Raw genomic sequence first — 27,122 nt, forward strand, 5'->3', positions numbered from 1 at the left:
TTACTTCCTCCACTCATATTCTTCCCCTACAGTTCCTCACCACCATTCTCTTCCAAATGCATGTACTCTTTCTTTTTTTTTCTTTTTTTCTTTCTTTCTTTCTTTCTTTTCTTTTTTTTTTTTTTTTTTTTTTTTTTTTTTTTTTTTTTTTTTTTTGCTTAAAACCTACTGAGTCCACTTGGTGTTTCTAGTATATGCATGGATATAGAAGCATCCTGGAGCATCTCAGGGGCTGCATCCTTGAAGAAAAATGACTATCCCTCTCCAGGCAGCCCTCATTTGCCAATAGCTCCTCAGATAGGATGTACTTTTAGGAGTTCATCTCACTTTCTTGGTTTGCAAGGAATGATACTTTGCTAGATAATGCTGGGATAATTGTTTTTCCAGTAGGCAGTGGCTACAACAGCATCAATTGTTTGCTTACCTTCTGTGCATCCAACTGAGAAGCCCACCAAAGCCTCTAACTTGTATGAGATATAAGCATGATGGTACATGAGAATTTATGTGTATCAGGCCATTGGGGTTTGTTGTGACAAGAAGCTTGAAAAAAAACTATGTTCCTCATTAGCAAGTAAAATCCTGCAGGGAGAAAGCAGTGTTGATAATCTCATGTAATTTGTTTCTCTTTTCCCCTTTTACTTCACGGAGGAGTTGCCCGGGGTTAATACCAAACACCATGAAGTTGGTGTTTTAGCCATTATTACTTTCTCTCCCTAGATGAAAATCAATAAGATACTCAGAACAGTAACAGACACAAAGAAATCTTCACTTATTTCACATATCAGAAAACACTTCCAATTACAGTTTGGATTCTCTGAGGTTTGCATCAAGTAACACAATACAAAGAGAAAGAAAAGCTGGATAGGAGAGAATCCCTATTGATGTGGCACCAGGTGAGAATTTGTATTCACACCTTTCCCTCGGTGGAGCTGGAGGCCTACACAGGTCCTTAAGAGTCATTCTGGTGGCCAGGGATGTCTTAGTTGGTAGAGTGCTTATTTGACCTCAGGTTCAGTGCTCAGCACCACATAAACGTTGCTTGTCTAGCGCTGGGTTCAGTCCTCAGCACCATATAAACCAGATGCAGTGGCACACATCTGCAATCCTAGCAAGGTAAAGGCAGAAAGATCAGGAGTACAAGCTACATAGTTCTTAGCCATAGAGTGACATGGAGCCCAGCCTGAGATACATGAGATCCTGCCACAAAAACAACAACAACAACAAAAAAAAAAACAAAAAACAACTATATGATTCTGGTTTATTCCCTGCAGGAATTGTATTCTGCACACCATTCTAAGGGTTCCTATAAAGAAAAGTCTTTGCTGCATGACCACTAGTGAAATCCTAATGGTGTGTTAACTCACTTGGGAAGTAGCTTTCTTTAATAAAAGGGACTTCTTCTTAGTCACAGTTTCTCATTAGAGTCAAAAATATCCCACCAATCTCACAGGTGAAGGTACCACAACAGCCAGACTATTTTCTGGGAGGTGTCCATTGTTATTAAGTTGTCATATCCTCTGATCAGTACAGATGCGTTCAGGCAGAGTTCAGATTAGCCCAGGGAAGGAAGCTCACCAATACCTCAAAGAAATGAGCAAAGCTGGAAATTCGGAGCCTAAGTGAAGTATTTGGAGGCTATTCCAACTGACTAGGAGGAGGACAAACTAAATAAATGGTGACTAGTGCTGGTATCAAACATGGCAGTAAAGCCTATTTGGAGGTCACTCTTTGTTTTTGCCAGGCTTTCTAGAAGAGTCAAGAAAATAGTCCCATCAGTACTCACACCCAGGAGTCTCGCCCTCTCCTTCAAGTTCACAGTTGCTTTTGTCAGCCCCAAATGCATTCTATAATGTTCAGAAGAATAAAATATCAGACAATGCTTTGTCTTGTTTCAGCCTCACAGGGTGACTCCGAGTTCTCAACCCTTTCCCGGTGGTGTCTGCAGCAGATACAATGGAGGTAGTCTACTACATTATGAGTGAAGAGTGAGCGCAGTGGGTGCAAGTACTGGAAGAAAAGGAGCATGAATCCAATGGAAATCAGATAAGCAATAATAAGCTGCACAGCAATCAAGGAATGACAGTAATTCAGTAACACTTTGACTCCAAAGAACTTAAAAACCAAGACCATGATCACATTCTCTACCAACCTCACACTATAGTGCAGTCCCATATGTCCCCAGTTCTGCCCTTTGTCAACAAGGTCTCTGTCGGCCAACTTCAACTGCATGGCTGACCAGCAAGAGAAGTTGATGCCAGCATAGAGGATGGTGACAGAAATCAACACCACCAGAGTGCCGACTCGGCTGAAATTTTTCTCAATATTGTTTGGCATTTGAGCACCACTCCTCCAGAACTTAACCCAGGGCTCAAAAAGGATGATCAAGAAGTTGAGCACTAAGAAAGGCACAGCCTTCAACTTCAAGGTGGCCGAGAAGAGCACCAGAATCACAAGGCGGGAAGTGATCTCCAGGGTCCTCCAGATGGTGATACAGAGGACTTCCAGTGGCCCAAGTCGAATCTTGTAGTCATCATACTTGATCTGGATAGCCAACATATTGCAGAGGGTGGCCCCATAGGTGACAGATATCAGGGAAAAGACCATTAGCACAGCTGCAAAACAAGGAATGAGACAAAGAAGCAGTCAGTTGATGTTTGTGATGAAGCCTGTATTCAGAACCAGGGGTTCAGAGATGATGGGCAGGGCTTGAGGCATTCCTCAATTAAGAGCAGACTTATATGTGATCACACACAAATATTATGGACCTGAATAACCATTTTTACAAAGACAAATAGCTAGTAGATATAGAAAACAATGCTCAACATTACAGATCATTAGAGAAATGAAAGGAAAAATCACAGTGGCAGCTGGTAGTAGAGCTCAGTGGGAGTGCCCTTGCCTAGCCCGCAAAGAATGACCACAATAAAATATTGCCTAAAACCTGTTAAGGTGGTCATACTGTTTTTTTTTTTAATCTAAAAAAGATATGAAGAAAATGGACCTTTTATACATAGTCAGAGAATAAATTGATACTGCCATTGTGAGAAACAGCATGAAGATAGCTTTAAAAATTAAAAACAGAACTAGCATATGATCTAGGAATTCCACTACTGGATACATATACAAAGGAATGGAAATCAGCACCTCAATGAAATGTTTGCCAAGTTAAGAGAAGAAGAAAAAGAAAAAAAATGTTTGCCCTGCTGTGTTGTTGACCACAACAAGATACAGGGCAGCTACTATGTGCATACAATCTACATGTCTAAATATCTATTGAAGAATGCATGGGTAAAGGAAATGGCATACATATGCAATGGGATATTACTCAACAGTAACATTAAGGAAATTGTACCATCGCAACAAAATGGTACAAAATGAACATCGAAGACTTTATGCTAAGTGAAATGAGCTAGACTAAGAAATAATAATCTACTACCCCATTTATGAGTGGAATCTCATTAATGCCTGGATTTAAGGACACAGAGAACGTGATGGTTTCTGAGGGCTGTGGGGGGCCAGCAGGATTTTTTGCTAAAGGGAACAAACTCTCTGTCACAAAATGATTATGTTTGGGAACTCTAATGTACAACTTGGCATTATATTCACACTTGTAATTTTCTGAAAGGGTTCACACATCAATAGTAATTATATGAAGTTGTAGACCTTAAGTATATACAATAAAACAAAATATCACACACAGAAAGAAAATGGAGTAGATAAACCAAAATATCTTCTTTAATGTTGATGGTGTTTTAAATCAGTTTCTTAAATCCTTTGGGCTGAGTGTGTAGCAGGGTTCTGGCTGACCATGAAGAAAGCCACAGAATCACACTCCAGCACCAGAAAAGTAATCAGAGAATAATAATAAAACTATCCTAGTATGCTTTTCTATTTTCTAAGTGTCTGATCTAGAAATTTGGATGAACATACAATGTAAGAGTTCAATCACAGAAACACACAAAATAAACTTTTCAAAATGAATAAGTCTTATAACTAATACTTGGGAGTCACTGACATGGGAAGGACATATGTCAAAGTACAGGGCAGACCTAACTGACAGAACAGCATTCTGAGAGAACAGTAAGTGCAAAAGGAAAAATAATTAACTGGGGGAAAAAACACCTAATCTTAGAAGGGCATATAAGGTCCTTTCTTCCTCCCCTTCTTCTCCCTTTTCCTCTTTCTCCCCCTCCCCCTCCTCTTCTGCTTCTTTTTGAAACAGGTCCCACAGTGTTGTGGCCCTAGCTGGCCTGGAACTGGTGATGTACACCGATCTCTACTCAAACTCACAGAAATCTGCCTCTGCTTTGCAAGTGCTGGGCCACTATGCCTAGAAACTGCCCGTTCTAGTTGAAGTCTAATCTTTGATCTGTATCTTCTTCAAAAAATTTGTCTTCTAAGATGATTCATTCCAGTGTGGCATGTGATAAAAAATGTAGTAGAAACCTCACAATGGCAGAGCCCTTGGCTCTTGTTCCCATTTGCAAGATCTGATGTTTATTGATAAGCTGGAGAGATTCTCATGGACATCCAGCCTAGTGGACAATGCTTTCCCTGGAATTGGAACTCAATGACTGATAGTTGTATCATTGAAGGAAGAAAACCTGATGCTTCCAGTAAGTGTCAAAATATTTCCATATGTCTCTCTACAAATAGACTCATCATAAGATAGTAAATGTTGCTATAGTTAGAAACATGGGCTCCAGAACCAAACACTGAATCTAGTCTTTCCCATATACTACTTACAGAATCTTGGTGAAGATTCACTTAACTACCATTTTATCTTTTGTAAAACAAGAATAATAACAACCTCATAGATAAAGCTGTTGTGAAGATTAAATAAAATAATTACATGCAAAAGATTTAGAGAAATATCTAGAGGCCAGTAAATTCTATCAAGCTAGTTTGTGTCTTCTACCTCCTCTGCTCCCCCTCTTCTTCCCTCTCCCCAAAGACCTGCAGGGAGAATTGCAAAGTGGATGCTCTTGGCTTTCTAAACTACTCTTGTTCCTAGTCTCTGCTTCTAATGTAGAGTTGATTATACCTGCTGGGCATGATGGCGTATGCTTTTAATCCCAGCAGAGATGCCCCTAGGTAGAGGTAAGTGGGGTCAAGAGACAGGCAGATCAATGTGAGTTCGAGGTCACCCAGGTCTATAGAGTGAGTCCAGGACAGCCAAGGCTACACAGAGAAACTTTGTTTCAAAAAACCGAAACAACAAAACAAAACAAAACAAAAAACAAAAACAAAACAACAACAAGAAAAACTCCAAACCATACCTAACTAGTTTAACTCAATCTAAAATCAGTAATTTTTTTCTTTTGTGGTTATTGCTTATTGATTTTGAGTAAATGGATGCTGGAGAGATGGCTCAGCAGCTAAGAAAACTTACTGCCTTGAAGAGGACTTGAGTTCTTTCCCTAACAACCTCCCTGGGCAGCTCACAATTACCTGTAACTCACCCCAGGGCCATCTGAAGCCTCTGCCTCTGTCCTCTGAAGGCACCTGAACTCATGTGAACATACCCGCATGCAGACACATACATAGTCACATAATTTAAAAATAATAAAAGAAATATTAAGAGCTAGATGGCTCAGTGGTAAAGTGCACTGCTGCTCTTATGGAGGAGCCAGGTCTATAAGGAGGCTCATAACTACAGTTCCAGCGAATCTGATGTCTTTTCCTGGCCTCCACAGATGATCAGGAAGACAAGTGGTGGTACGCATACCTATGTGCAAACTCATACACATAAAAATTTTTAAATTTTTAAGAAAGATGTCATAATTAACGAATTGATCTTAGAAATCAATCTATTTAGAATATTTGCATGAAAAACATGAAAGGAAAGGGGAAAATCCTATGAACAATGAATATTTTAATGTGTAAAAATTGGGTATTTTAGATATGAATTATATATACATATGCATGTGAGTGCGCACACATATCTTTTTTCCCTGCAGTATTAGAGATTAACCCAGGGCCTTCAACATGCTAGCCAGACACTCTTCTATTCTGCTACATCCACAGCCCAGTATGTGTAATTGCAAAGTAGAGTCCAGAAGGATACTTGCTGAACGGTTAACAGAAATTACTTTTGGCGAGTGACATTCTATTGTCTATTTTATATCTATTCTATATCATCAGAGATGTTACCAGAACATCTGACATTTATAATTTAATAATAAAAACAAAACATTAGTGCATTAAGATGATAAATTTTCATACTGGGATTACTTTTGCTGGGGGTGGTTGGCACAGTGTTTCTCTGTATAACTACCCTGGCTGCATACAGAAAGAATTAAAGATAACACTCTGCATATTTCTCATTCCTTGATGAGGTAGGTTTTTTTTTTTCATAGCTTTCCAGAAATTCTCTGTGTGGATACAATTGCCTGTAGGTCAATCAGTTTGCACATTTGTCACTTTTGTAATGTATACATATTTTAATTAGATAATTTCTCTATTCTCAAAATTCTCAGGAAGAAGTGCAGCATGTGCAGACAAAGTTCTCCTCAAACTACTATCAAGTGTACACTTATAAAAAGCTTCCAAACTGACAGAACTTCATAAACACTTGGTAATGGAGCAAAGGGGATGGAGTTGGCCCCTTGCATTTATTTGAGACAAAGTACTTTGCCAAACAAGGTTAGAACTTACTAATAAAGAAATGGTCCTCACTGTACCCACATCTGAAGCTGCATCTGCCCAACCAGATGAAGCAAATTCAGGCTGGTAAAACTCATTAACAATATTTGATCTTGACATTGACAATACTGACTCACATCACATCCTTTGCTAGAGGTCTTACTCATCTAGGGACCTGTCTTTTTACAAGTAGGAACTTACAGCAGTGACAGTTTTGTAACTTCCTCAGAGATCACCAAGAAAGGTCAGACCTGGACCAGGCCTGACTGATCCGGATTCACCCCACACCCCTTTTCTGTCTCTCCACTCCCACGGAAGGAAATGACTACATCGGCGATTCTTTAATGAAACCAGCTAAGATCCACTAGGGTACTTTTTACAAATGCAGATCTCTGGCCTCCCCAAACTCTGTGATTGGATGGTAAATTTTAAAAAGAACTTTCTAAACCAGGTATGCTGGCTCTTGTCTACAGTTCCAGCACTTGGGAAGCTTAACAGGAGGTATGCCATGTGTTAGAGGTCATCCTGGGCTATATAGTGAGTTCCAGGCCAGCTTGGAATACAAAGGGAGGCCCCACTACAAAAATCAAAAACAGAGAGAGAGAGAGAGAGAGAGAGAGAGAGAGAGAGAACTTTTTCATGTGGTTGTGATATACAGATCTCTTTGAGAACCTCTTCTCTAAAGGTGGCCATTTCTAAACAAAGCAAGCAACTAGCAACTCAGTATGCACACTGGTGACAAGGGAAACGTTCCTTTTATTTTCTGACTGCTACTGTGGCCAGAAGGTGTGTTTGTGAATTTTTTAACTTAAATACAACTTATCCCAGTTTTAAAATTTTGGTAGGTCTGAAATGTCTGCCTCCTTAGATTCTAGTGCTGTCCAAGATAAGGAAAGCATCCTAAATCTGTGCCACACCAAAACAATAAGTTACTAACCAGACATAGTTACTGGGCACTTGAAATTGGACATCACTGAGGAGGTCTGCTTTTAATGTAGGAGTTTTTTTTTTTCTTTAGGTTTCACATGAGGCCAATAACCAGTATATTGGACAGTTCAGGCCTAGACTTCTAAGGCTTGTGTTTTAAACAGAGCCCTCCCTTCTCTTGACCCCACTCACCTCTACCCAGGGGCACCTCTGCAGAGATCAGAGTCACATATAGCTGATAGGTCAGCTGGGGCACTGAGCCCAGGAAGGCTTGAATCTGTGACATACGTTTGTAGGCATTACGGTGCATAGCCAGGGTCCGGATGGAGTGGCCAACCTCCCATTCTATCAGCACCTCCTGGCCATCTATTAGCATCTTCTTTCGGGTGAGGCTGACATATGGCTCCTCCTGCCCCTCCTTCTTCCACAGTGTAAGGTACTTAATCATGGCCTCCAAACATCTGCAGGATAAAGCATCATGGGAACTTAGCTAAAATTTTCCCAAGAAAGAAGGTGTCATAAAGGAAAAAATCTGGGGGAGGTTGTGGTGTTGGGTTTTTTGTTTTGTTTTGTTTTTTGGTTTTTGTTTGTTTGTTTGTTTGTTTGTTTTTGACATTTCCTTTCTTCTGTCCATTGCACATGAATCAAAGGGTTAGCCATACCTTCTACAAGTCACTTGGGACTAAGGTTCCCCTCTGCCTCTTTGGTCACCTACTAACCTAAGAGCACCATTTCAGAAATACTTCTTTGTAGTCATGGGGTTGTTGTATGTCCTCAAAAACATGTCTGTGGCTTTTAAAATGTGCCTCAGATACAAATGCATTAAGAAATACTATGTTCAGAGAGAAAGATGAGGGCTTCAAAAGGCTCTGGTTTCACAAGACTTTACATTCCTAAATTCAAGCATTCTTTAATAAATGCACCCGGCTTCATAAGTGAGATTCTTAAGTTCTGTTTTTTCAAGAAAATATCTCTGTGTGTGTGTGTGTGTGTGTGCGCGCGCGCGCGCGCGCGTGCCTCTTGTTGGGGACAGATCCATTTTAGATCTGATCCTTTCTTTATGAAGAAAACAACCTTACCAGAGCCTCTTACCATTGATAGCTTGCTGAGAGTCTATTTCCTGCTGTGACCCTCCCACAACCCTCCCCCCTCCCATCAAAATCAAAAGTCTCTGGCAGTTCTCATGTGGTAAACAGAAGAAAAAAGTAACCAGAGCATAGTGTTTTGCTACACCTGACTTACTGTTCCCACACACACACTTACCCTGAAAAGAATGGAATCAGCTATTTTTGACAAGAATATGTGTAATGGAAATTCAGAAACTGTTTCCAATTGATTGAGGGCAGAGGCGCTATTTCTCTTGTTTCCAGCTTTTATCACATAGTAGGCATTTGATAATCATTTGCTGAGCAAATGAAAGAATGAGAATGAAAAAAGAAAAGGCAGGTGAGAAATGGCAGAAGGTGAGAACAGCGGGATTTAATAGGAAAACAGATTAAAGACAAGTTCAGGACTGATGTGATTTCTAGGCTTTGATTGTTAATAGAAAGGTTTAGAATGTAAGTACTGGCTGCCATTTTCAACAGGCTCCTCCTAATTTTTTTTATGTGTACAGTTCCAATATGTACAGGAGAAATTTCCACCTCCATGTGTGTGTGTGTATATGTGTGTGTGTGTGCCACATAGAGGTGACACAGTTTGTGTACAGAGAGAGATCAAAAGATAACCTTGGGTGTTGGTCTTGCCTTCTGCCTTGTTTGAGGTAGTTCTTTTTCTGTACACCAGGCTAGTTGGCCCACAAGTTTGGGATTCTCTTGTCTTTGCCTGTCATCTTGCTGTAGTACTGGGAATACAGATCCAGCTCTACATGGGTTCTGGGGACCTAAAATCAAATCTTCATGTGTATACATCAAGTGTTTTATCCACTGAGCCATCTTCCCAGCCCCGAAATGTCCACTTTCTATAGACAAACTTTAAGACCTGGATAAGGGAAAGAAAGAAGAAATTGCAACTCTTTTGCTATTTAGGGGGAAATGACTGAGTATATTTTCAAGCTTGTCCATACTATTGTTTAACAAAATATTGGGGCAGTGGCATGAATATTCGGCCTATGATTCTATTTCTGAGGCTGTTTGTGAGTTTAAGTAAGAGTGTGTTGCCTTGCTCCTGAGCTACAGTAAACCAGAGGTCATCTTCATTTCCAGAAGCATGCCTGCATTTCATATAAGACAGCCATGCCCTGAAAACAGCTTCATTTGCCTGATAGCAGTACTAAAACTCTTACCTAATGAAAATAAGAATGAGCCATGAAAATAAGCATATACATAGTATCATTTCGGAGTTTACAATTATTTTTCTGAAGAACTACAGGTAATTAATAATTGCTGAGGATCAGACTTAAACATACATACATGTTAACAACACTAAATGGACTCAACAAGTGCTTATCTATAATATATTATAATATATAGTCATATGACATAATATATAAAATAAATAACAGTAATAATTAGAGTCAAGGAATCATGAATTTGAAAGGAAATAAGGAGGGGCACTGAAGGATTGGAGATGAGAGAAGTGGAAATGATATATATACAATATGTATTTAGGAAAGTCTCAAAAATATGTAGGACTTTTCAATAAAAAAAACAATTATTCTTCTTTCTGTGGGCTTAGAGTAACCAAGGTTATAAATGCTTTTCAATCCATGTACAGTACAAGCTAAATTACAACCTTAAAAAAAAACACAGTGAGCAACCCTCCATATAGAGTAAAGTCAAAAATAGCTTAGAAGGCCACAAACAACAAAAAAGAAAGTAAGAACTGAGGTCTGGGTACTTGAATCTTCTTCAACTGCTAATTTGCATTTTGAAAGGGACCAAAAAATGTTTTTCTCAAGTGTGTAGTGACATCTTGAAATTCCATGGTTCCAAGTTAAAGATACAGTCTTCCTTTTACAGGCAACTGCAAAAACTTTGAACAGAAAAGTACCGTTAGGTCAACTAACCCAAAAGTCGTACATGGCCAGCTGAGTCACAGCTGCACATTAGCTATCTAGTATGGCTCATAATGCACTCTTTGCTTTTTGTAAGTTGCCAAGTTTAAAATCATGAACCATCACATAAGCCCTGTCTTTGGAACTAACTTCTTAAAAGTTAAATCTGGCAACACAAAGTCTGGATTCAGACACAGAAACAATAGGTTAGAATTTTAAAGTAGCTGCCTCCCAGACCCTTGTGAGCACTTGGACTCGGAACACAAGATCTAGCCAAAGCCATTTAGTTTACAGATAAGGGAACTGAGGCCCATGGCATCTTTAGAAGTTGCCACTGAGAGCATTCAACTAGTGAATAACAGAGAGAAGACTAAACTCTAGAGCTCCTAATTCAGGCTACTGCTTTGTAAAGACATCCCACATTTTCTGTCATGGAAGCTAACCAGTTGTTCTTTGTTTAAAACAGTATTGATAAACATTTCCAGATATATGGAAATATAATTGACAAATAGAAACATATCTAGTCAGAGATAATCAATTTTCTTAATGGGGTCCCATTCTTAAGAAGTTGCCCAGACTCTTTTTAGATCTCTAATGATGAGCTATCTTCCTAATGTGACTACAGCATCAACACTGTGACCCATATTCCTCAGCTGACTGAAGATGTTTGTCTCTCTTACAGTCAGGACAAACTTGGTCCATCCCTCCCCTCCCTCCTGACCTCATACATTACACAATGCTTCTCTACTATGAAACCCCATAGCATCCAGATGAGTCTGCGGGCACAGATGCCTGTCTCCCTACAATTAAGCACGTTCTCACCCTACTTACAGCAATCTGAATGGGAATACTTGATACTACGACTCTTTGCTACTAACTCCAGAGATGGCAAATAACTCTAGAAATTTTGAAAATGACCATACAAGAAAACAACAACAACAACAACAGCAATGGCCCAAGAAGTCTAAGGTGTGAACACTGAATGAGGGACTGAACGAAGGCAGGAATGAATGATTATACATTCATAGAACATCTAAAAGACCCATTCAAATGAAAGACTCTGGAGGCTAGGACTGAAGTTTAGTGCAACAGTGCTTGCTTAGCACGCCCACCACTTGGCTATCATTCCAAGTAAAGGGAAAAATCACTCTGCAGCTATAGGCTGAGCGCACAAGGTAGCCACATTTGTGGGTCCCAAACCAGTTTTCATAAAACAAACTCAGTAAGAATTGTCTAATCGAGCCTTATCAATGAGACTGCTCGGGGGTTTAAAACACATACACATGTCATATGGTCATTATGGTGGCAGCCAAGATTTCAGATAAGGTTTTTTAGGACAGTAGACAGGGAAATTGAATGAGAAGGAATGGAAGAGCTATTTAGATTAGAAGCACAGTATCAGTCATGTAAATATTAGCTTCATCCTCCCATGTACACATTTGAAGGGGTTGGTTGAAGAGAGATTTTAAAATGCTCACCTGATAACAGGTCCCAAGAGGATTAGATGCATAAATAATGATAGTGGTCTATCTTTGGCCAGGTCTCTGTGGACAAAAATGAGGGTCAACTGAACCATAATGGATGAGAACATAAAGAAGGAAAAGGTGTATGTCATCCAGAAGGTTTCGTTATTCTTTCGGTAAATTCTAACCATATACAAGGCAGATGCAGCCTCCCCACAGTACAAAAAGGTGGAGAAGAGGATGCTAAATGGAAAGGTAAAGCGCGGGTTAGGCCCACGGATGACTTCTTCTTCCAGAGATGAAACAGGAACCACATTTGGCTCCTCAGGGATTTCATAAACTCTGTCCATTGTGGAGAATCTCTTAGGGTCTGGAGTTCAGAACCTGTCCCCATCCATCCCCAACACAGCGCCAGTAGCCACTGGTTTCCAAGGATCAGTCAGCTGCACAGTGTCAAGTCGAGTTGCTGAATGAAGATGAACAAGTCAGAACAAGTGACGACACCTCTCTTCTAGATCTAACTCGAGAGTCTGCAATGGAGAATCCAGTTGTATCTCTTTGAACTTCACTCTTGATTGCCCCTGGAATGCAATCATCAACATACGTGCTGAGAAACTTGGAACAAACACCCCCAGCACTGAGTCTAGTGTCGAGTTCTTGGCCTGTGAAAAGGCAAGGAACAAGCTGTTTCCACCGAGCCTCCTTTCACGATCCCCCAGGCAGGGGAGTAGCCACTTTGGGGTGGCACATCACACACTCAGCAGCATCTCCTCAGGGATTCTCATCAGTGTGGCTCCCAAAACAGCAGAGAAGTGAGCCAAGGTAGAAAAGGAAGCACAGCCAGGGCAAGGACTCAGTTCTCTCAAGGATTCAGTTCAGCATCTAGGTATCCATCAGTTCAGTGCCTAGGTATCCATCAGTTCAGCGCCTAGGTATCCATCCAACCTGCGCCTAGGTTGTGCTTATTAGCTAGCTTGCTTGCTGGCTCACCAGAGCAGGAAAGCAAGTGTTCTCAGGAAGGTTCTCCAAGCCCCGCCCCCAAGACCGCCCTAGCTGGGGGCCAGAATAATGTCACCACAATCCCCAAGCAAAGTCTCCCTCGGAAAGATGCTGCGTGTGTGGTACCAAATAGAAGAGGTCAGAGAGTGTCTTCACGCAGACAGTTTGCTGTGAAAGTCACAGTTTGCGAAGTGCGGCAGGTCCTGGGCTTTGGGACCTATGTCACCTGGATGGATGACTTGGGCGGGGTGGTGGTGGCGTTGGTTTGCCTGGGCGCGTGGGAGAGACACCTGGGGCAAAACAAAATGAGCCAGAATTCCAAGGCGAATAGTCAAAGGATGCTGCAGGTAGCGAGGCGCAACAAAAAAGGAGTCTAAGCCAGTTTTTGGCAGCATTTCTCACCATGGCCTCGGGATCCAGGAGAGAGCCACAGCTTTCCTCTTCCCTGGGAGCAGCAGCAAGCACCCACTTCTACCCCTCCCTTCTACAGCTAGCTAAAGTGACTCGCTCCCACACTTACTCAACCCACGCGGTTAGGCAGGTGTGTCTCCCTTGGCCGCAGGGTTGAAGCTCCCCAGGTCCTACTGCCCTCCAGATAGCATCTGAAAAGCGGGAACCTAAGAGGGAATTGGGTCAGTTTCTAGTTCAGGTGTGCCTCAAAGGGAAGACTGAAAAAGATAGAGATCAAAACTCAAAGCCAGCCCACAGACCCTGAAAGCACATATATGCCTTGATTTCTGCTCTTACAAAATAAAGCCAGGACAGAGGCTTTAGAATAAACTTTTAGGTCTTTGATTAAAAGGCTCTGAAGAGGTGCCAGATTCTAAAGAGACTGGCAGAGAGCCAAGAGAGCTGTTAGTAAAAACAGGAGAGGGGTATCTTAAAGCGCTCTAAAAATTGCCTGGGTTTTTAAGGGCAATCCTCCCCCACCTCGCTCAGCTTTTGTTTTCATGCTTCGTTTGCATAATCCTATGCCCCACAGGGGAAAAAAAAAAAAAGGAAAACATCTGCCTCCGGGAGAAAATTAATGTAGCAGACCCTGTGCCAATCTCCTTCTACCATAGCAAATCAGCAAAAGCTGGGAGGAGTGTCCAGAGAGCAGCCACCAAAAGGATGACCTGGAGACAGACTTGGTCTTTGTGGGGTGTGTGTGTGTGTGTGTGTGTGTGTGTGTGTGTGTGTGTGTGTGTGTGTGTGTGTGTGTGTGTGTGTGTGTGTGTGTGTGTGTGTGTGTGTGTGTGTGTGTGTGTGTGTGTGTGTGTGTGTGTCTTTCCCAAGGGCCAACTAGAGGACAGATTACACTTGGAAAAGTTGTCTTCTGAAGCACAGCTGCCCCTGGTCTAGCAGCTGGTCTGGAGACTCAAACTTGCTCTTTTGTGGCCTCTCTAAGGAGGCCATACTATTGAGAACAACTTCTTTAAAAATGTTGATGGCTTAGAAGGTTTAACTGGAAGATGAGTGCTCTACCAGTAGTACACAGTACCTAATCTCTTTGGGCTGCTTTCCTTTTATATTTCTTTCTATTGGTTTGTGTGTTGGGGGGCGGAGCTGTTATTTTGTTTGGTTGTTTGTTTTTTGTGTTTGTTTTTGAGACAAGGCCTCACTTCGTAGACCAGGTTGGCCTCAGACTCACAAACATACACCTGCCTCTGCCTTCAAAGTGCTAGGATTCAAAGTGTGCATCATGTTCTTTAGCGAGCAGCTTCTGAGGCAGATTTCAAGCAGGGTGGCCAGCTTATCCACTTTGCTAGGATAGGATGAATCACTCATCCAAACACAGAAAGCACAACGATAACGATTGTAGGATAAAACTGCAGTGCTTTCAGGCTTTCTTCCTCACACCCCCATGCCTTCACCACTCCTCCAATGCCCAGCTCTATGGTCTTCCTATTTTGTTCCCAAATGACTGGCTGCTCTGTCTGACATCCACGACTATCTGTAATCACTACTGCTTCTCTATAATTTTCGTCACCCACACTACCACACTGCACACCTTTTGCACCAGTCCAGCAGGTTTGCTCACTTAACCGTATTCATCCTGCTCACAACCCGCCTTCTGTGCCTTGGTGATGTCATTTACAGCTCATTTCATCCCTTTCTCCATTAGTCCAAGCTCTAATCTTCTTTCAAGGGTCACCTCTAACCCAGGCAAGCTGTTTCTAACTTACCCTGCCCTGATTTTCTGTTTTCCTTTCCTTGTGCTATTTGTACAAGCCACACACTCTCTTGTATGAGTCCTTCATCCCTGTTTGCTCTGCCTTTCCAATAGAAGTGTGAACATAAGGAAGACGCCTAATGAATGTTTAGTGTGACTCTTGGTGACAGTGGTGCTCAACAAATGGTGACAATGGAGCATCCTCCCCCTTTACTTCCTCCACGAAGCCAGGCAGGATTCAGTCAGACTTGACCCTAAATGCTGTAGCCATTAGAACTGGGGCACAAACGTTCTTTGGCTGATATGCAGTTTTATTCACCCATTCAGCTCACAGAGGTTGTCAATCCATGGAGCTTTCTCCTCTCAGTTTTTTGTCAGCACCACATTTTAGTTTCACGTTATGTAGTATTTCAAGTGTATTCATTTTTATGTTGCAACTAAATTATTATAGGATCTTGAGAGTAGGACTCTTATTATACATTTATTAGATTCCCCGTAGGGATGGTATAAACCTGTAAGTTTCCTGACATCTGATTCGTCTGATGAAGCAGCTTCTCTATTTTCAGTCTTAAGACTATCTGGCTCTCTAGGTCACTAAATCCTTTCGTCTCTTATTTCCCTGTTCCTTTGCCCTACTGGAAGAAACTAACCAAGAAGTGTCCCTGTTTCTAACATTCTTTGACTTGTCAATATATTAGTTAATTTTCCTGTTGCTGTGATAAAATACTCAACAAAAGCAACTTAAGTGAGGAAGGTTTTATTTTGGCTCACAGTTCTAGGAGATACAGTCCACCATGGCAGCCAGAACAGGAGTCAGATGGTCTTATAACAACCACAGTCAGGAAACAGAGAGTGATGAATGCACATGCTCATCTCACTTTCTCCTTTTTATTTAGTCCAGGACCCCAAGCCATAGAATGCTATCACCCACAATAGGCAAGTCTTTGCCTTTAGATAATTCCTCACAGGCACACCTAGAGTCTTGTCTCCCAGGTGACTCCACATCTTGTTAATTTGACAATCAAGAATAGCTCTCACAGTCAATCAATTTCTGGTGTCAACTCTACTCTTCTTAGGACAAGGGACACTGAAAATGATGACAGTCATGAGACTGTTGAGGCTCAGAAACCCTTTCCCCACTAAAAGCACAGATCTCTCAATAACTAGTTAAATGAAATGAAGCCCACAGGCAGCCCTCTGAATTCCAGGTCATGTTCAAGGGTCAATTTCCCTCTGTAAAGCACCAGAATTGTGCAAATGGGGGGAGGCTGAAGCCCAATTCACCATGAAAAAAGACAGAGTCTAAATGTTACCTTGGACATTCTTCACAGTTGAGTGGAGAGTTGGGGACTGACTTTCACATGAACTCTAGTTTCCCATATTTGACCACGTCCCCTGGAGGGGGACGCCTGGTGGCACTCAGAGGAAGGATAGCAGGTTACCAAGAAGAGACTTGATACCCTATGAGCATATACAGGGGGAGGAGGTCCCCCTCAGTCACAGTCATAGGGGAGGGAAGTAAGGGGAAAATGGGAGGGAGGGAGGAATGGGAGGATACAAGGGATGGGATAACAGTTGAGATGTAATATGAATAAATTAATAAAATATATTTAAAAATAATAAAAGTCACCTTGACTAAAAGCTCTTTTCCTTTTTATATCATTGAGAACCTCTCGTGGGGCGTGGTGGCTCACGCCTTTAATCCCAGCACTCTGAGAGGCAGAGGCAGGTGGATCGCTATGAGTTCGAGGCCAGCCTGGTCTACAAAGTGAGTCCAGAACAGCCAGGGCTACACAGAGAAACCCTGTCTCGAAAAATAAAAAAAATAAATAAAAAATAAATTTTAAAAAGAGAGAGAGAACCCATCAAACTTTGTGATGCTTGAAAATCGTGTTGAACATTCCAAGCTACTGCAGCAGGAAGAAGGTTGCTCATAGGCCTTCCAGGAGCTGTGCTATAAGGGCAGCAGACAGTATCCACAAGGGAAGAAGAGAAGAAGGAAAGTCATCAGCAGCAGGTGGCTGATAGAGCACTCACAGAATACCAGTCTCTGGGAGATGGGTAAAGAAAATCAATAGCTAGAATGGAAGCATGGCTTCCTTCTATAGAATGCTCATTTTGGGCTACAGGACCCGTAAAAGAGATCTGAGGCAAAAATCAATCGTATGCCCTCTAGGACTTTTCTTTCTTTCTTTTTCTTTCTTTCATTCCTTCCTTCCTTTCTTTTTCTTTCTTTCTCTTCCTCTGTCTATTACACTCTTTAACTATGAAGAGTCTGGTTTTTCAATTTATATCCCACTCCCTCATTAAGGTCACCCACAGACAGGATCGAAGCCTGAAATCAAATCACAAGTGTGTTCACTCTACAACCTCACCCCTGGCATTTTACTTTTTTATATAATTTAATTAATTTATTCAGATTACAACTCAATTGTTATCCCATTACTTAAATCCTCCCATTCCTACCTCCCTCCCACTTTGCATTTTACTTTTTTAAAGATCCACTTAAAACTGAAAAAAAAAATGTAGTTAAGTGAAAATCTGAATTAGCTTTGAAGAAAAAGAAGAGCTTTCACAAAATGTAGCATGGAAATAGGGATGGTGTTGCCAGGCAGCTGGCAAGCTCTATTTATATTGCCTGGTGGAGGTGAGGAGAAAGTACATAATGGATATTACTTATTTTCAAAATAATAGCTCTAAAATAGAATTCACATACTATATAATACAGCCATGTAAAGTGCACAGTTTAGAGGCCGTAGTACAAAGCCATTTATTCATTACAGTAATCTAGTTCCAGAACATTTCATCACTCCCCCAAAGAAGCCCATATCCATTAAACACTCATCCCACACTTACCTTTCTCTTAGATAAAACAACTACCGATCTACTTTCCATCTCAGTATATTTGTCTACTCTGGACTGTGTTTGTCCATTTCTTTTACCATAGTACTATGCCACAGATTCAGTGAATTGTGAAGAACAGGTGTTTATGGGTTCTGACTGAAAGGAGATGGATCATATCTGGCAATGGCTTCCTTGCTAATAGTGTTCCAAGGTGGCACAGGTGGTCACACTGGAAGAGACAGTAAGTGCCCATGCATTTGTGTGTCCTCCTTCCTTCTTATAAAGCAAATGGCCTTCTTTTAAAGCAACCAGGAATCCATCCTGGAGCCTCCATTCTAATAATCTTATCTGATTGCAATCACTCACTTTAGAGGCTTTACTCTAAACACCACAATTTGATTATGTTTCCAGGCTCTTCATATCTCATGATCGGATTCATTTCAATACATGAAAACCTGGAGAACACTCAAAATACAGCCAATTCAAAGCATTTATAGAATTGTACAGTATGGATGACCTTTTATGGCTTCTTTTACTTAGCATGGTATGCTCAAGGTTCATTCACATTGTAGCATGTATCAGCCTATCATTCCTTTATGACAAGTAATATTCCATTACACAGATATGCCCAAGAAATAGGGCCAACTGCAGTTGCTGGTAGATCTGAATTCAGGGCATGGTAGCAGTCTGAAAAATAGAGGATAGTTAATGTTGTAGTATCCCATCCAAAGGTTTGAAGCTCAGGTATAACCCAGCTTCTTTGGGAGATGCTAGCCTTTTCTCTTCAGGGCTTCACATTATGGAAGATAACACACTTTGTTCAACCTCAGTGATTAAATGTTAACCACAACTGAAAAAGAACCTCACAAAAATATCTATAGAGGTGTTTAACCAAATGACTGGCTATCATAGCCTATCCTACTAGATTTTAATTTGCATCTATTTGGTAGCTAGCTTGCTTGCTTGACTGATTGACTGATTGTAGGAGAGCATTTGATACCAGCTACCTATATTCATTCATACAATCATTTCAATAAACATTTCTGAACATGTGCATGTTTAAAATTTTTCTGCATGGTGGCACATAACTATAATCTCAACACTTTTGGAGGCTGAAGCAAAAAGATTGAGTTCAGGTGACCTTGTGCTACATAATGAGGTCCAAAACAACCTGGAATATATAGCAAGTTTCTGTCCCCAAAACTTTAATTTGTGGGTGTTGGCATAATGTTCTTGTGGACTGTGTAGAATTTACAATTGTTCATTCAAATGCTGACTTCTCTACCTCACTCTCTGGTTTCAATCTGGACATTGCATTGTGATACTTATTCTAAGTATCTCCTGTCTTGAGTTTATGTAAACATGTCACAATTTCTTCTCTGTATTGCAAATAGAAGCCAACCAGCCAATGCTGGTCAAGACAGAAAATAGGGTGGGACATCCTGGTCCAGTGAGGGGAGAAGAGAGGAGGAAGGAGTGGATGGAGCCCTGTGAAGAGGACTAAAAGCACCAAGGAGAAAGAGCTGGACCTGGGAGATGAGTAAAAAGCAAGTATAATGGGGAAAATCCGAATGGGAGGAAACTATTTCAGATTGGAAAATTAGAATGGCATAATTATTGCATAGCATTGTGCTGTAGGCTACTTAAATATCTCCTGGTCTCTCTGTGTGGTTATTTGTGTATATACCTGGTTAAGGAGTAATTGCTGATTATACTAAAAGTATAAATCACTATTAAATATTAATAATCATTCAACATATGGGTCAGCAAAATGTCTCAGTGGGTAAAGGCACCTGCTGTCAGGCTGACAATATGAATTTGATCTCCAGAACATGCATAGTAGAAGGAGAGAACCGATGTCCTCTACTCTTTTTCTCACTTCTACTCCCAGGAGCTTGGTACATGTACCTAAACACACACACACACACACACACCTTATTTTTCGTAAATATTTATAATAAACAATGAACAAGAAAAAGATCTTAAGGAGTTCAAAGAGTACAAAGAGTATAATGAGTATTTGTCCTCTTCAGGATCACGTTGTCTACCATCTGAATTCCATTATTTATGGGAGTTCTGCAACAGATCTGACGCAAAGCAAATACCCTTTGTAATCAGGACACAGGTATGTGACTTAGATAGACTGAATCCACAGATGCATTCCTTGAACTGGGAGCCAATGACCCACAGCAACCAAAAACCTTTGTTTGAGACCATAATAAAAATGTGCCTCCTAGTTTTCCAAATGCAGGCTGTGAAATTAGCCATAGTCCTAATTGTATGATCAAAGTTTGCCATTTTGCTCTGAGACCATACTCCCCTATCAATAACTAAGCAAGCAGGTCCAGTTCTTAGAAATTTTGGACTGTTCCAATAGGTGACTTTGGATACAGGACTTTGCATCAATGTAGCCAATACTTTTATTAGACTTGCACTTCAGTCTAATACATTTTCTACCCAATGGTCTTGCCCGCCCTCCCTCATAAAGCTGAGACTTACATTGTCATCCAACATCTTTCCCTGACACCTCTAGGGTTCCATCCTATTTTCTTCTATAGGGGTTTCCAACATATATAACAAATCTGCTATATATCTCATCCATCTGGTACCTACTCAGAGGATCTGAGTATAACAGTAGATGTGATAGTAACAGTGGCTATTATGATGTTGGTTTATAGCTTTGAGCCTGATTCTCCAGCATGACCAGTGATTCTATAAACTATTTAATACACTTTCAATATATGCTTTCTGTCCCAATTACTTATCAATTTCTCTTACTAACAACCAAGAACCCTCTGGATTATAATCCAGGATGGATGAGATATATAGCAGATTGGTTATATATCTGCTGGAAAAGGACAAAAACATCATATTATACCAAAGCATGATAAGAGTTAGGAAAGAAGCCCAGAATCTTGGAGCTTAATCTGTTCTCTGTGCCTCCCAAATAAAATAACTACAGGCTGTTATGAATCGCTAGTCCACTCTTACCACTAACTTTCCAAGTCACCCTATATTGAAAGACTCATCGCCATCTCTCCAATTTCCAACTCCTGAATTCTCATAGTTAAAATTCCCATGAGAATCACTTGAGGGCTGGGGAGGACTAACTGCAATCTCCAGAGCCTAAACTACCAAACAAAGCAAGTAGTCAGAGAATTATATTTAGTAGAGGATTTTCTTAGGGATAGCGATACAATGTATTCCTAGGATGGTTCCATGCATCATCTTAGCACACATTTCATAAAGATTTTGACTCATCTTTGGCCTGGGCCCAAGTTAAGACTGACTTAATTCTACATACAAGGGTCCATCTCTGACACCAAATCTCTTGATGTTCTTGGGCTGCCCACAAAGAATATCCCATCCAAGTATAATTCAGTAACAATGAAACTGTGCACATACTCTCATGTTCTTGTTCATTGGGCACACAACACACTTTTTGAGCCAGAGATGCTTCATCTAAATGACAAGGAAAGACAAATTTCAGTGTACCAAGAGGAAAAAAGGACTTCTCCTAGACTGCCTGACATAATGTGTGAATTATTAATTAAAACAACAGAAAAGATCGCAAACCTTGGGTCACTGCTACTTTAGTACCTTTAGCAACCCTGCTTCTCCTACTTGGCTTCTTGTCCTAGTTTGCTTTCTATTGCTGTGATAAACACCATGGCCAAAAGCAATGCAAGAGGAGAAAAGGGCTTATTTCACTGTACAGCTTACAGTCCTTTATTGAAGCAAGTCAAGGAAGGAAATCAAGGCAGGAACCTGGAGGCAGGAACTGAATCAGAGACCATGGATGAATGCTGCTTATTGGCTTGCTCCTCAGGGTCAAGTTCAGCGACCTATATGCACCCTTGCCCAGGGGTGGTGCCACCCTCACTGGGCTGTCCCCCAACATCAATCATTAATCTTAAAAATGTTCTACACACTTGCCTAAAGGGAATCTGATAGAGGCATTTTCCCAATTGAGGTTCTCCTTCCCAAATAACTCTAGCTTGTGTCAAGTTGACAAAACCGAAACAACAACAACAAAACCTAGCACATTTCTGAAAACAAAACCAAAAACATCACTTTATTTCTTCTAAAACAAACTTTATAAGCAGCATTTAGTGAAAGCTAATAACAGAGGGTGAAGTTTATAAAGATATAAAATTCATAGCCAAAACTGACCATAGGTTAATACACTCCGTAAGAAAAATTCACTCATGGTTTAGCAAGTAATTGTATGTTAACTTAAGTGAAACATTATACTTTGAAATACAACACATTAAGCAAAAAAATCTAATCTTTCATTATAATGTGCTGAATGGGCAAATTTACCATGGCTTTTGTTCAGTATATTTGATTGGTTTTTTTAATACCAACCTTGGCTGAAAACATACCAGAGGCTACTGTAGACCCTTGATGAACTTAATGTAATACTTGCTATGATGGGCTCCAATTTTAGATGAGGAACTGAAAGTACAGAACAGTTGATAGAGTCATCTATCCTAAAATAGTTCAGATAATAGAGCTGAGATTTGAACCCAGGAAGTAAGGTTCTGGTGCTGGGTCCTCGTCACTTAAAACAGAAAACTGTATTGAAAATGTAAATATGGCTTGCAGAGAAAGTTTAGTATTCGACAATTCCAAGGATGTCAGTCAGAAAAATTAAAACAACTTGAGAAGTGTAAAGCAGAACAAAGAACAAAGCAGTAACTGCTTTTCTCACTTTAGCCTTTAGATGGTACTCCTTCCCACTTCATTCAGCATCCAAGGACAATCTGTTCACCTGTCTCTGACCTGCTCTCAAGCCCAACTAACTACCTTTTTTAGCATCAATGCTCTATTTTAAAATAGTCATTACACTCAAACTTATGGATGTAAGGCTGGTTGGTTCCACCTCCATGAATTTGCCCACTTCTTCCAAACTATCTGGAAAAGTTTCCTGCCTTATTTTCTTCTATCCCAATGCTATCCATCCCTGAAGGTCAAGCCAAAATTTCTGTTATTTTCTAAGATTCAAATTCTCTAATTTTCTTTCTTTTTCTTCAGAACAATTAAGCTTCCACTGTCTGCTGCCAATTCGTTTGATACTTAACTGATCTCAAGAGTGCATGCTTTATTTCCCTAATTAGACTCAAGGATTTCCCATGAACAGCTCACTGCTCTATCCATTATAAAGTGACTATGCACACGCAGCTATGTAGATGTAAACTACATATGGTCCAGTAAAATTAAATGCTCTCACCTAGAATAGAAGGATCCAGAGAGTCCTTGAAACCTACAAGAGAACATTATGATGGGCAGATCCGGGCCCAGGGGTCCTGCTGAAACTATGTCACCAGCCAAGGACAATACGTGCAGTAAACTTCAAACCCCTACCCAGATCTAGCCAATGGGCAAGACATTCTCCACACCTGAGTGGAGAATGAGGACTGACTTTCACACGAACTCTGGTGCCCCATATTTGACCACGTCCCCTGGATGGAGAGACCTGGTGGCACTCAGAGGAAGGATAGCAGGTAGCCAAGAAGAGACTTGATACCCTATGAGCATATACAGGGGGAGGTAATCCCCCTCAGAAACAGTCATAGGGGAGGGGAGTAAGGGGAAAACAGGAGGGAGGGAGGAATGGGAGGATACAAGGGATGGGATAACAGTTGAGATGTAATATGAATAAATTAATAAAATATATTTAAAAATTAAACACTCAATCTCTCAATCACATTAGTCACACTTGAAGTCCTCAGCAGGCACATGTGTGCTTTACACAATGCGGGTAAAGAATATTTCCACATCATAGAAAAGACTCCTAGACAAGAGCAGAGAGAGGCTGTTCCAGCTATCACAGTTGTGCCTTCCCCCATTCCCCCTCTCTGTAAACACTGTTTCCTCTGAACTTAAACAAGCATCCTGAACACAAAAAGGGTTGATTTTCTTAAACTCTGATTCCTATTCCTAGTACAATGGAAAGAAACACAGAAGATAAATCTCAATGGTAAATATAACTTCACATGTATAATCAAATATCAAAACCTTTGCCTTTTCTCAATTCTTATCCTTCCTGACTCCCCTGCTACATTTGGCATTGTAGAGAGTAAACTACCATGTCCTCAAAAAGTCATCTTTCTTTGCTTCCCTGGCACTGGAACCACAGAAATAATGATTACTGATTTACTTATTATGTCCTGTGCCAAGTGCCATCTAAAGTCCTTTAGGTACCCCGACCAGCATATTAGGGAAGAAGTATTACTATAAATCCAAAAGGTTTTGAAATCTGAAACTTTTTGAACATCAGAAGCATTTTTGGATTTTGAAACATTTTGAATTCCAGATTTCAAGACTAGAGATGCTTAAGTCATAAAGTCTATGTAATTATTACAAAATCAGGACAACTATGAACCATGGTCCCAAGGATTTCAGAAAAGAGAGACTCTCCCTGCATTATCTCCATTTCATAGATGAGGTATCTGAAGTTCAAAGAAGTTCATGTGACTTGTTCAAAGTCACTATAATAATGGCACCACGACTGCCACTCAGACGTCTCCAAATGTCCTTCAAGTAAGTCACTACAGGATTCCCAGTACCAACATGGTGGATCCCAACTGTCTTTAATTCCAGTCCCAGGGCCCTCTTCTGGCTTTTGCAGGCATTAGGCCAGATATACATGCAAGCAAACCCCACATGCACATAAAACAGTAAAATCAGTAAACATGAAAATATTAAAAATAGAAACAGGTGGGGCAGACAAGGCTCTTCTTTCTACAACAGAAGTAGTTCTGGTTATTTCCTCCTTTCGGTTCCTTTAGCTTCCTGACTTACTCTACCATGTTGGTTTTTTCCTTTTCCTCTCTTCTCCTCCTCCTCTTTCTCTCTCTGTCTCCCCACCTGTCTGTCTGTCTGTCTCTCCCTCTCTCTCTCTCTGTGTGTGTGTGTGTGTGTGTGTGTGTGTGTGTGTGTGTGTGTGTGTAAGCACCACAGTCACCACAGTACGCATGTGGAGGTCAGGGGACAAATTGCAGAAGTTGGTTCTCTCTTTCTACCATGTGGGTTCCAAGGGTTGAACACAGGTCCTCAGGGTTGGAGCTAAAATAGCTTTACCAGCTGAGCCATCTTGCTGGGCCTTTGAAGATTTTTAATTTTTTTAAGTTTTATTTTCTTATTTTATGTGTATGTGTGAGTGTCTTCCTCTATGTCTCTGATATGTGTATGTATGCCTGGTGCCCAGGTAGACTGAAGAGGGCATCAGATCCCCGGGAACTGCAGTTACAGTGTTAGCATGTAGGTGCCAGGAACTGAACTCAAGTTCTCTGCCAAGAGTAACCAGTGCTCTTAACTACAGAGCCGTTAGATTTGTTTTGTGTTTTGTTTAGTTTTGCATGCAGGGTGGGGAGTGGACAGAGTCATTGTTTATGTCAGTCTAGCCTCAAATTCATGTAATTGAGTCTGGCCTTGAACTAACTAATTTGCCTGCCTACACCTCCTAAAGTGCTGAATGTACAGGCATTATACCACCCTATTCCTGACTTACTTTAAATGCCCTGTCTCAAACAAGCAATAGTTTCTTCAGGTTCAGGTCTGACAGCCACATGATGAACATTAAAGATCACAGAATGGGGTGGGTGTGATAATACATAACTGTCATTCTAGCACTTGTAAGGTAGAGGCAGAAATACAGGCATAAGGCAATTGTGTAACTCAAATGCTGGTTTCTGTAAACCTCTCCATATCTGGTTGTAATCCTTGTTCTAAGAATTTTCTGTCTCAATGTTGTAGAAACACTGCTCCCAATTGCCCCCCATATATGACAATAAAGTGGCTTACAGCCAATTGCTGAGCAGGGCAGAGAACAGGACTGGACTTCCTGCCAACCCAGGGAGGAGGAGTTAGAGGAGAAAGTAGGGGATTTGGCTATGGAAGAGGTCCAGGAGACATCAGGAAGGCACTGGAGCAAGGAAAGCTACAAAGTGCAAGTATCTGTATTTCTGGGATGTATGCTGGGAGGAAAGCAAATTAGCTAGAGGGTTACAAATAGATTAATAATTGCTCAGTTCTTGTGCTGTGAAGCTTATTATTAAGCAAATATAAATCACAAGTATTTGTGTGACAGACAGGTTAAGAGAGAAACAAGCATAGTTTTATAAAATAACTAACACAGAAAGGTCAGGAGTTCAAATTTATCTTCAGCAACATATTAATAGCAAGTTAATGGCCAACTTGAGATATATCAAAGTTATCGCAAAAATAAAGGTGCTTGCTTCATAAGGTTGCTGAGGTGAACAAGGGTAACACTGAACATAAATCACAAGTAATGGGGACAGTAGCAAATAAGTTCTGGTTGTTATTAGTATTCTGTAAATGGACACTTCTGCATGTCTGTAGTTCTCTGAAGAGTATAGTTCTTGTCTTATTTGATGATAATCTGAAAGCCCTTCAAGAGCCAAGATTAATCAGAGAGAGACAGAGAGAGACAGAGAGAGAGAGAGAAGGAAGGAGAGACTGAGGGAAGGGGAAGAGGGGGAGGGGAATAGGGAGGGGGAAAAGAGGGAGGGAGAAAGATTGAATCATATTTAGTTACATTCTGTTAGGCTTATTTCATTTGTATTTTAATTCTTTGAGACTAAGACTTCATCTGTATCAGTCAGGATCCTGCCAGGAGACAGATGGCATGTTCAAATTAGTATAATTAGTAGAAAGTTTAGCAAAAGGACTACACTTACAAAGGTGTTGGTAGAATAATAAAACCAAGAGGGAAAGAGTGCATAACTTAGGTCTGTTTCTATCCTCCATCCAAAATGAGAGAAAGAACAGTTGCCATTTCAAGAAAAAAAAAAAAGTATGTGAAGTAGAGAGAAGTCCCATTAAGGAGAGATAGGACATTTAGTTCAGGAACAATAGTCAGCCTGAGGCAATCCTGCAAGGAGAAAGGCAAGAATAAACAAGATGACCACTGTCTATTCCCTCTGATGTCCTGCCAGGCAGCCCATTGCTCAAACCTACCAGAAGCCAGAAAGGGAAAGAGACTCATTGGTGTATAACTTTACTTCCTAAGATACAGACCAGAAAGGATCAGAAAGGGTAAACAGAAATGTTTTGATACATATATGGT

General features: G+C 40.7%; 1 protein-coding gene across 4 annotated transcripts in view; it reads right to left on the minus strand.

Moving 5' to 3' along the window:
* Positions 1 to 1,707: 1,707 nt before the first annotated feature.
* Xkrx (XK related X-linked) overlaps positions 1,708 to 27,122 on the minus strand; it is a 47,607-nt gene continuing 22,192 nt past the window's right edge. The window contains exons 2-4 of one of the 4 annotated variants that reach the window (XM_051140962.1): positions 12,046 to 13,319; positions 7,765 to 8,033; positions 1,708 to 2,612 (exon numbers count right to left, since the gene is read on the minus strand). In XM_051140962.1, coding sequence (XP_050996919.1) covers positions 1,870 to 2,612; positions 7,765 to 8,033; positions 12,046 to 12,380 — 1,347 coding nt within the window. In that variant the 5' untranslated portion in view covers positions 12,381 to 13,319 and the 3' untranslated portion in view covers positions 1,708 to 1,869. Of the gene's footprint in view, positions 2,613 to 7,764; positions 8,034 to 9,299; positions 9,437 to 12,045; positions 14,038 to 27,122 lie in introns of those variants that run through there. The other 3 variants (XM_051140961.1, XM_051140963.1, XM_051140964.1) reach the window with 3 other exon arrangements.

Source organism: Acomys russatus, chromosome X (genome assembly GCF_903995435.1).
Source record: "Acomys russatus chromosome X, mAcoRus1.1, whole genome shotgun sequence".
NCBI classification, from domain to species: Eukaryota; Metazoa; Chordata; class Mammalia; order Rodentia; family Muridae; genus Acomys; species Acomys russatus.